Below are 12,905 nucleotides of genomic sequence, written 5' to 3'. Positions count from 1 at the left end.
ATTGAGAATTGGAAAGACAGAACAGTACAACTGTTTTCCTTTTTATGTTTAACATAATTACACTTGCTAATAATCACTCTGCACTATGCATCTGTATCTGTATCACTTAACAGGAGCTGGAATCTCTGGTGGAAGTGGTAGGTATCTTTGATCTCTTAACTCTGTGTGGTATACTCACCCTATCCTTCCTATGAGCTTCAGTACTGTGAAAGGCAGAGGGGCCGAAGGATAGCTGTCTGATAAGCAGAAAACGACTTCAAATTTTGCAAAGGCTACAGAACTGGAAAAGAGAGTCTTCACCCTATATGAAAAATAGCAACAAAACATTGCATTCAGAGTGTGTCAGAGGTTGTCATAGACATTGTTGTTGCATTACATATAAAACCGTCTATAAACACATTACAAGATTCAATCTACAATTTTATTTTCTAGAGATAAACTTTTAGTTATTACATAATATTCAATACATATATGCACAATGGGTTGGTAACTATTGATTTACTTCCACTAGAATTAATAAAAGTACCAGCTGATGGGAAAAAGATTATTGATCAGGGTATTTTGCTTCTTTAAGTGCTACCCAGATGCACAACTGAAAAGAAGTGGCCAAAAATAGATTGCATCCGTACACAAGTTTGTGCAAATCACACAGAGCTTCAAAGTTTCACAATACTATTTTTGATACAGATTACACAATATTTGAATGATTAAAGTCTAATGCACATCATTTCAGCTGCACTTGCCAGGTAAATAATTATTATTTTCTGTGACATCCAGGAACAAGTTGCTTACCTTCTATAACACTTTTTCTGATGCATACTCTAAACTCATTTCTCACCTTTAGAATATCCCTCAGTGCTGGGCTGGATTTGCAGAATTCGGACGTCCACACCATCGCCCATACCTGCTGCTAAGTTGCAGCGCTACTGTAATGGTGTTTTTTTTCATATAATTTGTAGTGTGTCTTTTATGTTTATGATTTTATGTTTAAGGGTATGTATGTAGTTCAACACTGGAATAAACATGTATTCTTTTGATGTTGTTGCTCGTGCATTGTATTCTCCTCAACGAAGTACAAATGCGAGTAACGTCCATTGGCACTCTGTACTTCGCGGAGGAGAGTCGCACTCCTGTGGTTTCCGCTACATGCTTCAATAAAGCTCTTAGACATATTAAGGATGTCTCCTTCATTTCCTGAGTGCACAGACAACCCCGACCTACAACGACCACCAAACAAACGCCACACTCTCCCCACAGGCCATCGCATTCAACTCTCTCCGCGTTGGCCCACTATCCCCGCCTGCAACAACACCCACCGCCCCCGGCGTGCCCTTAACGCCCCGTCGGACCACGACTTATGCACCCCCCTACGCTCTTCTGGCCCAGGTCCGGTTAAACACATAACCTCCACACACCTCCCCATACCCACAATTCTCACAAATCCTCTTAGGCACCCAATTCTAAGTAACAGATGCTCCGTCCCCAACAACCTCAGAAAAGTCCCCTTATCTCTAGAACACTCGACCACCCTTCTCACCCCCAGACTCAAATGCATCCTACTCAACTGCAGATCAGCCCAGAGACATTCCTCCGACATTGCAGATCTCGTCACATCAATGGATCTTGACCTAACCATTTTGACGGAAACGTGGCTAACTGAAGCTTCCACGCCGTTTATGGACATACTAGTTCCCCCCCCAATTACCACATCATTAGACTCGACAGGACCGGCAAGACGGGCGGGGGAATCGCATGCATTTTCAGGAACAACCTCTCCGTTACCAAAGTCACCTCCCCCTCCCTCACTTCCTGTGAACTCTTCAGCCTCGATATCTCGGGCGAGGGCAAACCAGTATGTGCCTTACATCTCATCTATCACCCGCCGGGGGACAACCTCATCTTCACCCAACAACTCATGGACACGATCACATCCAATGCTGGTCGACAGATCACTCAAATCTACCTGGGTGACTTTAATCTCCATTGGAATGACCAGAAAGACGCAGTGGTGAATAGTCTCAAAACTTTCCTTAATGCGCTTGACCTCACCCAAATATGCAACAGCCCAACGCACGATAAAGGTGCGATACTCGATCTGATCATCACCAAAGAGAACTCTACCCAACTGGGGGCAATCCAACTTTGTGATTGGTCAGACCACCACATCATCACCTTCTTTATCAATAAAAAGGTCAAACCTACCCCGGCTCAACACACCAAATCCAAGATCTGGAAAAGGGACATGAAGAATCTTAACCCCAACTCCCTACCTCCCCACACCTACAGTCTCCTCTTTCCCCCTGCTGGCGCCTCTGATGTTCAATTATTGACCGACCACTACCTCAACTCTATGAACTCAATAATCAACGAAGTCGCCCCACTGCAACTAAAGAGTCTCCACCAAGAATTCGAACCCTTGGTATGACGGCAGACTCAATGAAGACAGGCGTGTTATGCGAATGGCAGAGCGCACTTGGAGAGCGGACCCCTCATCACTGCATCACAAAACTCTTAAGAATAAGAGAAATGCCTACTTTAGGAAAATCAAGCGTGCGAAAGCTGACTTTTTTAGCCTCCAGCTTGACCAAGCAAAAAACCGACCAAGAAAACTGTTCGAACTAGTCAAAACTCAAACCAAGTCGCAACCCTTACAATCAAAAGACACAACAAGCGATATCCCACACAGTGAAGACTTTTCTGCTTTCTTTAAGCTAAAGACCGACAATATAAGAACTGACCTCCTCAATGATGTAAGCCGATCCCCTAGCCACATCAGAATGCCTAACACTCAACCTAAAAATAGCGCATCATGGACGTCCTTCGACACCTACTCTGAAGAAGCAATACACAAACTGCTCTGCACCTTGAAGCCCTCTAATCACCTCATAGACCCCCTGCAGGCTAATGCTGTAAAAGACTTCACCCCCATGCTCCTCCCACTCTGGACCAAAATCATCAACAGTTCCCTTCAACAAGGTTTCATCCCTGACTCCCTCAAGGTGGGGCAAATCACGCCCATACTCAAGAAACCTACAGCTGACCCGTCTGACCTAAACAATTACCGCCCTATCACCAATATCCCCACCTTGGCCAAACTGCTGGAAAAATGTGTACAACTCCAACTAACAAAACACATTGACCAGTTTGACCTCCTCAACCCTCATCAATCAGGCTTCAGAGCGAAACAGCACGGAAACGGCCATGACGCACATGATTGATGACGCCCTCCAAATTCTTGATCGCAATGACTCATGCCTCCTCATCCTTCTTGATCTCTCTTCAGCATTTGACACGGTCAAACATGAGAACCTACTGGAGCTGCTAAAACAGCAGAATGGGTTTATCCGGGACTGTTCTCAAATGGTTCACCTCCTTCCTACATAACCGGTCTCAGAAGTTCAAGATCAACAATGTGCTGTCCTCACCTGTGCCAGTAGACTTAGGCGTTCCACAAGGATCCTCCCTTTCACCCACACTGTTTAACCTCATCATGGAACCACTGGCCACCTTGCTCCAAGCATCCAATGTACACTTCCATATGTATGCCGATGACACTCAACTTTACCTAAAGGTACAATTCCCGGAGGACAAACTCCTGAACTACACACTGAGCAACACCCAATCATGGCTGGCCGATAATCACCTTAAACTAAATGCTCTGAAAACTGAGTTCCTCCTGATATCACCCCCTGCGAAAACTACCACCACCCAAATCTGGCTCAATCACCTAACAGCACTCAATGTCCGACCGACCATTGTGGATTCTGCGAAATCCTTAGGCATCACACTCGACGCAAAGCTCAGCATGCAACAGCACATTAGCAAAGCAACGAAAGGAGCTAACTTCCAAATCAATACATTAAGGAAACTTAAACCCTTCCTCCCAGTCAAAGACTTCCAAACTGCTGTACAAGCCCTAGTCATCCCCCGCATAGACTATGGAATTGTGGCCCTCAGCGGACTCCCTCTAGCAACAACTGCACCCCTAAGAGCCTACTTGAACGCTGCTGCGAGACTCATCACTGGCTCAAGAAAACACTCTCATATATCCCCTGATTTGATATCCCTGAAATGGCTGCCCTTTGAAGCCAGAATACAGCTGAAAATTGCTGTTATGACACACTCGGCCGTACACCACAAGGCACCCAACTACCTCACTCAAAAAGTTGACTATATCAGGAGGGTCGAGATCCAATAGAAGTACAAAAAATCTACTCCTGAAACCTTGCAGATTCCGGAAGGAAAAAACGTACAAACGCTCCTTCTCAGGAATGGCACCCAGGATTTGGAACGCACTCCCTCCTGAAACCAGGCTTATCACCTCCACTGCCTTCTTCAAGAAAGAGGTGAAAGCCTTCCTTATGGCCAAGTTCTCCTGAACTTTATCGTTGTTGGACTAGAGACTTTGCACCGCCTTGGTATTACTGGCTACCTCATTGTCTAATGATATCATATCCTTAGTTGATTGCGAGCCTATTATACTACTCTCTCACTACCTATTACTTTCATGTTCATGTTAGTCTGCTGAAACTTGATGTTCCTACCCCTTCTCTCTCTAACTCTTAGAAAGTGGTATAAGCCAACCTTATAGCCTAGCTGTCCTGATCTCTATTGTAGCTAGATCAAGGACTCTGCACCGTTCCTATATTATCGTCTTTTTGATTGTTTATTGTTATTCTAACAGCATATGAATACTACCCGATCATGCTATTGAATATTATACTGTACCCAACACTATGTTTAGTCACCCTCCTGTTGCCCTCACCCCCTGCTTCTGTGAAGCGCTCTGATATCTGCAAAGATCTTGTTCGCGCTATATAAAACTCTGAATAAATAAATCCATGCAACTTTACATCTGGCGACAAGCTATAGAAATAGATTTCTACCAGTTTTGTGCATATTAAAGGATAAGAATATTCATGGAACCACTACCTTGAAATCTTCAGATGAACAAGCCTTTTTACATTTTCCATGTGGATCCCTCTGCCTCCGATTCAAGACAAGCATTGAAAATGCAGTAGGTCTTGCCTTTGATTAAGTTAAAGCCAATTGCTTTGCTAATAGTATTCTATAGCAAAGCAAATGGCTTTAACTTAATGAAAGGCGAGACCTATTGCATTTTAAATGCTTGTTAACTCTGCGGTCCATCTATTGCAGTCATAATATTTTATGTGTAGAGTGCACTGCTCTCCCTTTAAATCGTACCTTCGCTCAAGCACTGCTGATGCACAGGCATGTGTGGCCTTGGTATCTGGCGCTGGCTGGTCTCCTGATTCATATACATTTAACTTCAGATCTTTACAACTGATGTTTACCCGCTATCTAGTATAAATGCTGTAGCGCAGGTGAAGCCCATCACATGATATTTCTTTAAGGTGAGACCACCTGGGCTGTCTGGCGTCGTTCTATTTCCTGCTCAATTGCTTTCCTGTTCGCTCCCCTGTGCCGAGGGACACAAGCCTCATTCAAGGCGATCAATAACTGAAGCGTTTTGAAATCAAAGCCATGTTGAAACTTTGTGCTGCAGCAGTGCAATCTTGCCTCTTAGTCGAGAAATGAGTAAACTACAATACGTCTGACCGGTCTATATGTATACCTGGCACCCAACTAAATGTGCCATCAGTTAGAAATGACGGTGAAAGGAAGGCCGACCTAATTTGTCAATGTTATCTCTGCTATAATACCAAATTCTGGTACACTTGTTTACCAGTTTAGTGGAACTCATCAGTTTTTCAGACCTTTCTGAATGCCATAATTATCTTTACCACCTCAACCTGTGTGATTTGGTGCATATGGAAGCACAGTGAATTGCTTGAAAGAGTTTAGCAATCTATAAAAGCGACAGTCACAGGTGATTGCTCGGAGCCATATTCCAGCGCATGTCTGTTTTGTTCACGGTGAGATAAGGGCAAAACCTTTTGCAAATCAGGCTTGGTCCTACAGTGAGAACAGTCCAATCCGCACTGCAGTGTGTGAGTACAGTTTACATGGCCGCCCTCTGTACTGTCTCTGAGCGGACGTGTGAACTGACGACTGGCACCACTGAAATCACAATTTGGAACAAGCAGCAGTGAAAGCGATCACTTTTTCCTTGCTATGACCACGAAAGCATTGCAATAACAAGCGGCAGTGAAAGCAATCGCTTTTCCGTTGCTATGACAACAAAAGCATCGCAAGATGGCGTCGGGCAGTCCACAGTCCAACGGACACCCGCATGCTGTCTGCTATGGACATATGGAGAGAGCAGCCATGTTTGTCCATGCAGACGCGTGCATGCGAGTGTTCCGCAGAATCGATTCCAAAAGGTACTCGCAATAGCGGAAGCAGCACATGCGCTGCTTTTGCTAGGCAAGACCTAAAAATGGTACGATCCCAAATTATTTATTTCTGCAGAATCGGCACCCGCTGTTTAACTCCTGTGCCACGTCTCGAGGGCCACAAGTCTCCTTGTCTTGTGATGATGTCATCACGCACGGCTGCCATCTTGGTTGAGTGGAAAGCCACATTTAACAAAGTCAAGAAGTACACTATGCATTTGACCTAGTTAAAAACTGAGGCTCCGGTCCTTTCTTCTTTTGCCAAAATATGAAGAGAGGGACCCCTTAGTTTCCCAAAGGAATAGGGTACTATTAACAAGTAAAAAAAACAAATCTTTTGGTCCTCAATCATAAACATTTGTACTCAATGCACTCCAGTCACTGACAATCTCCCTTTACGGGAAGTAACTAGAAGCCCAATACAGTGAATCAAGAAAAATGTTTAGATCATTAAAAATGTACACATTTTATTAAAAACGTGATTAAAAACACATGAAGGAGGTAAATGCCTCCTACCCTCAAGCACTAAAAAGCTAAATGTTTTTGCAAAGCAATTGTTTTACACACATCATTTCATAAACATGTTATTTCAATGTCATATAAGCAGAGACTACAAAAGTATCTCACTGTTCACTACAACAGGTAAGAAAGAAAAAAAGAGAAGAAGAACAGACAGTACACTTTGTCATTAAATGACACAGATATGTGCTGCTTAATCTCTAGACTGAAATTCGATACATAACCACTTGTATTGGTATCTGTTCCAGCCAGTTACACAAATTGTGTAACAAAAAGCGTTGACACGTTTCGAAGGTGTACTTCAACTTTGGACCATCTTTTTATCCAGACCAAATTAAGACTCTTGTAGTAGATCATTTAGTCGATCGTGAACAGTAATCCTGTACACTGTTTGTAAGGTCTGATATTTATTGCACACAAAAGCCAAAATTTCTTCTGATAGCACAGACTACAACCTAGCTTTTCATATTTACTTCCAAAGTTTTTGGGAGATTCTCCTTCTGGTATATATGCATTTAAGTTTTCTTTAAAAGGAAGGGGTTTATGTAATGGTGTTTTCATTTAATTTGTAGTGTGTCTTTTATATTTATGATCTTATGTATAAGGGCATGTACGTAGTTCAATTCTAGCACAGAATGCGCGGGAACATGTATTCTTTTGAAGTTGTTGCTCGTGCATTGTATTCTCCTCAACGAAGTACGAATGCGAGTAATGTCCATTGGCTCTCTGTACTTTGCTGAGGAGAGACGCACTCCTGTGGTTTCAACTGTATGCTTCAATAAAGCTACTTAAACATATTAAGGACGTCTCCTTCACTTCCTGAGTGCATCCATACAACTTTACAGCTACAAAGCGCTTATTGAGGTCCCGCTGCACTAGGATCAGCGCTGAACAAGGACTACAAGTCCCTGCACTCCTGGGAGCTGGGAAGCAGTCCGCACCATAGCCTACACATGCCGATAATTTGATGCGATTCAAAGTGTTTGCTGAACGTGGATTACAAGTCCCAGCATTCCTGGGAACAGGGATGTGACCCGCACCTACCGCTAATTTGCAGCGCTCAACGTGCTCTGAGGTTCCGCAAGGATCTGCACGCCAAGGGCAGGCCAATCATCACCTTGACGAGGCTGGGCTGGGCCAAAACTCTTGGTTTTTTGATCGCCCATCAGACTATGGTGAACCTTCAACTGGAGACCTGGCTCTATATAGGTTTGGTAGGGCCTGAACAGCGTAATCATGGTTAAACACAAACTTCCAGGTGATAGAGGCATTGTAACCAAAACTCCAGGAGGAAAAACCCTCTATTACTTGTTGGTGTGAGCAGGGGGGGGTGATAGCCAAAGATATTGATCTTACAGAACAGCTTTTGTTGCTTGTTCTGGGACAGTGCCCGCAGGGATGTCTGGGGCTCCAACAGAGCACTGGAAACACGGCTTCCTCTGTATCATGTATTCTCCAGCTTGATATGATCATCTTGCAACCACAATCCCCAATATCTATATCCAGCATGCCTATTAACCCTGATCCTCTGGACAAGCCAAGAGGAAAAGGAAACCTAAGCAAGCAGGCACTTCTAGGGCTTCTGGAGCGACCAGAGCTAAGACGACCGCCGAAAAGGAAAGTGTACCCACCCCACTTCCGTTTAACACCGATCCATCCTTTGTTACCAACGGTGCAAAAGATGTATCTAACATTGACTGGGACCACGTTTTCAACAAATTCTAATTTATGGTTGCTGCAAGCTTGCCTCCGCTTGTAGACAGATTACTTAATTAGGAAGTTGCTGTCACCCAGTTATCAAAGTTCCATGCCAATTTGTTGGACAACTTGAGTTCAGCTCAGGACTCTTCACGTAATGTTACATTGTCTCAGGCTTTGAGCTCTGACCCCCATCATGGCACAAGTCACGATGCAGGGTGCTACGTTACCCGTTGCCCCACCTTCCCCCCAAATGTTAAAGCAGGGGTCTTTGGAACAAGGGGATGGAAGGGATGGTGTGATGAGGAGCAACAGAGCCTTACATAGACTATCATCTCAAGGATTTAACACCAAGATGCAATCTTTCCAGATTCAATCCTGTCTTAACCTTCCTCCAGACTGTTGCCCTATGTGGCTATCATGACGGGTGCACCCTATTTAAGTTTCTCAAATGGGGAACCAACCCTCCAGCTGAAAAACAAAGTGAGAATGATAACTACCTTTCCTCTGATAGACGGTAGGAAGGCTTTCAGGGCCAGACAAAACACGCAAAGTTCCAGATGATTAATATGGAGATGGCTCTCGGTCAGAGACTAGAGGCCTCCAATCGCCACCTCTCCTAAACGGCCTAGAAAAACTAGCAGTGACAAGTCTGTCACTACTGCAAACTCTGGGTGGGGGAGGAAGAGTGGTTTGCTACTGATAAGGTTGGCAGTCGTCTGCCACCACAGAAGGTATTGAGCAGTCTCTTGCAAGATTTTGATGGGAGTCAGCGAAGCATCTGTGATGCCGGGCCCACTGGGATCTGAGTTTCCACTGCAGGGCTTACATATGCACCTGGCATTTATGATAAGAAGGATGTATGCGGCCTGGAGACCAAGAAGCCTTAGAGAGTCATCCTCGCCGAGACCCAGGACATATCCCAAACATCTGGATCATATGCTGAAAGTCCTGGAGTTGCTGCTGTAGAGGAAAGCCCCCCCCCCCCCCCAAATGCCACTGGGTTTAGAATTGTCCCAGTGAACTGAAGTGTTTAAGTGGGACTCTGGAGGAACCTTGGTTTGTTGTAACTGAATGGTCTTAATCAGGAGGTGGTCTACGCTGGAATGCAGCGAGACCACCTTAAGCAGCCAGCCATTATGGTACATAAATGTATTTTCCCCCAAATCTCTGAAGATTAGAGGAAACCACCGCCATAAATTTCGGGAACACTCACGGGGCTAAGATTAGGCCAAAGGACAGCAGAGTAAATTAAAAGGTAACACCTGTGGGACTAAATGATGGGTGTATGGAAATACGCATTCTGCGTGTTCAAAGATGCCATCTAGTCCACTGGATCACAGCTAAATGGATATGAACCAAACTGAGCACTAGTCCTTCCTCAGAAATGAAGGTGCTTAAAGAATTTGAGAATTGCTGCCCCTGCTAAATGTAACTGCTTCTGATGCCACATCCGAGGCCACAAAAAGACTCGGTTGGCTGCTGCAGTGATAGTGATAGTTAGGAGGGCTGGTGCTGAAGGCAAGCTAACCCCTGGAATAGCCTCTGTATTTCCTATTGGTGGGGAAACAGCTTGGGTGGCGTCAATAGACTCTACTGGTAGTAATGTCGGGGCAGAGATACTGGTTGGGAATCTGCTATACAACCACCAGTTGTGCTTTTCCAATTTTTATTTACTGCCCGACATAGGTTTAAATCGGGCTGAATTGGGTTGAAGGTCAGAAATTGTCGCTGGTAATTTTACATCAAATGGTGCAGGTGAAGACTGTACCAGCGCCAGTACATGATGAGCAGACATGGACCATGGCGCCAGGGTACACATCTGTGTCAAAGTAGCTATGGGCTCAATAGCCGGCCCCACGGGGAGGAAGATGACAGAAACCTGCTGGTTAAAGTCCAACTGGAGACCCATGCAGGTTAGTGGGGCCCAAGGAGGTGCCAGAGGGAGTAAGAATCACACCAAAAATCTGCAGCATGGCCTTGAAAGTGGGGTTGACGATGACCTGTAAAATTTAGGGGCGTCCCAGGACCAACTTCAATATTGGTTTGGGAACACTGGGGCAGGGCAATCTTTATCATGACAGCCATGCCCCTTCTCTCTAGACTTCGAGAGGCAGGACAGGTATGAACCCTCCATGGCCTTCTTGTCTAGCCTTTGATTTGGACTTATTAGAGGACTCCAACCTAGAAGTGGTTTTGGGGGGAGGGGGAGGGGGGGGGGAAGGGGGAGCGAGGAGGGACCTTGAGACAGAGACTGTGGCCCGGCGGGGGGGTGAAATCAAATTGTAATGGGAGAGGGACCTATATGCCAGGAAGCAAGGCCGCTCAGCCAGGAAGAAATCTGAATGGCGGCTGCTTCTGAGTTATGAGACAGGGTGACAACAAGCTGGCTTGTCATCCGCATAAGACACAATTGTGACTGTCTTTCAACAGTCTCCGCCAGGGGTACATTGTAAAGATTAAAAAGAGTTGGTCTCAAAATTGAGCCTTGTGAGACTCTTTGTGAGAGTGTAATGCTTTTGGAAATGTTTTGGCGCTGCGCAACTTGGAGGTTGCGGTCATGGAGGAAGGAAATCATCCATTTTAGAGCTACTCCCTCCGTCCCACCGGACCTAATTCGCTGCAAGAGCAGTTGTGGGATATCCGTGTCGAAGGCTGCGCTGAGGTCTAGTAGGACTAAAGCTAGTGTGACCTTCATCCGCACGCCTGCATAGTGTCTCTGTGGCGAGGAGTAATGCACTCCGTAGAATAAGTGGCTCTGAATCCTGATTGTGCCGATTAATATGCGCAACCAATTGAGTGTTCACCACCTTCTCTGCTATTTTAAAAAAGTAGGGCAGGAGTGAAATAGGGCGCAGGTTCCACTGATGGTTTTTTCTTTAAGGGGAGAACAATTGCTAGCTTCCTCTTCCTCGGGACCTCACAGCAGCAGAAGAAGAACTCCAGGAGTTGCTGTGCGCAGTATTACATCTAGACCTTTCTGAATGATTTTAGGGAGGGGGGTCCACTGGGGTACTGATTTGATGCTTAGAGCTACACCTTTTAAATCTTCCAAAGAAGGGGAGGAGAACTCAGAGAGGGAATTGGCCTCAAACACAGTGATTCTCTCTGAGAGAATGTGCAGTCACGGGCCTCATCAGGAAAGGAATCATTATGGATTCATTTGTAGCAAAGAAGTCGGCAATCTGGTTACACGACCCTGGAGAACTACCAGCAGAAGCCATAGTTCTCTCGAGGTAGGATAAATCTTAAAGGATGGCGAACAGTTCCTGGGGGAATTGTCCGCCTGCTTTACTCTATCATTATTGTAAGCAGCACGAGTTTTCTTAATTAAAGAATGGTAGTTCTTTAGTTCCGACTTGTAGGCAGCCTTTTTGCAATTGGAGAAATCTTTCCTCCATTGGCACTCGTAGGATTTTTTTTTAACTATCATCAGATATTTATTGAACCATGGCGCCAATTTGGTTAGTCTCTGAGGAATATTAGTAATTCATGGAGCAACTGCATCCAGTGTTTCAACAATCCACTTGTCCACTGCTGTGTTGGCTGCACTAATATCCTCATGACTGCTGAAGAGCTTGGATGACCATTTCCTGCGTGGAGTATTTGGGCCGATTCCAGCTGTGGGAGGGGGTTTAGCTAGTGAAATAGAGAACACCACGAGATGGTGGTCGGACCAAGGCGATCGGGGCTTAATCTTCTTACTCTAAACAGTTGGAAAAGATGGGGTCCAATATGTGACTCAATTGATGTGTAGGCTGATTAGATGTATGCTCTAGCTGAAGGGCAGCTAATTCCGGACCTAAGGATTGCACCTCATTGCTAGTATGGGCATCAAAATGTAAATTTTGATCGCCCAAAACAGTCAGATTATTGTGGCGTAACGCTGGCTACATAACTGTTTCCACAAGGCTCAAAATAAAATTGGTGGCAGGGCCTGGGGGTCGGTAGATCAGGAAGCCATTGACCATGTGATCGATATTAACTGTTATAGTAAAGAAGGCTGCTTCACTTATCTATATTGGCAGTTTTCATGGTACATTTTAGCGATAGTTGGTAGATAATAGCTATCCCTCCTCTGCACTTAATGGGGCAGTCCGGTCTTAGGATGCCGTAATCCTGAGGAAGAGCTTCTGTAGTTTGGGGGAGGGGGGGGGGGCGCTGAAGTCTCATTCCGCCATGCTTCTGTGATAAGCATGGCGATTCCAGGAGTGAAGGTACCAGTTGTTTTAAAACTCTATGGCCAGTGATCGCCTCACATTAAATGTAATAGGGTCAACATGTTTCAAGTCTGTATGGCCCAGGATGGATCTGCTGCGCTTCTTAAGGACTAGAGAAAAGGCCCTACCCTACACCTAAATGGGACATGTC

At 45.1% G+C, this 12,905-nt stretch overlaps 1 protein-coding gene across 1 annotated transcript in view; it reads right to left on the bottom strand.

The window, feature by feature from the left end:
- Window positions 1–12,905, bottom strand: part of KNL1 (kinetochore scaffold 1) — a 617,593-nt gene that overhangs the window by 42,175 nt on the left and 562,513 nt on the right. The window contains exon 25 of the mRNA XM_086937420.1: window positions 179–301. Within this exon, the coding sequence (XP_086793546.1) occupies window positions 179–301 (123 nt within the window). The remainder of the gene's footprint in view (window positions 1–178; window positions 302–12,905) is intronic.

This window comes from Lissotriton vulgaris, chromosome 9 (assembly GCF_964263255.1).
Source record: "Lissotriton vulgaris chromosome 9, aLisVul1.2, whole genome shotgun sequence".
NCBI classification, from domain to species: Eukaryota; Metazoa; Chordata; class Amphibia; order Caudata; family Salamandridae; genus Lissotriton; species Lissotriton vulgaris.
Note: the sequence above shows the minus strand (reverse complement) of the source record. Positions and strands in the feature narration are given on the sequence as shown.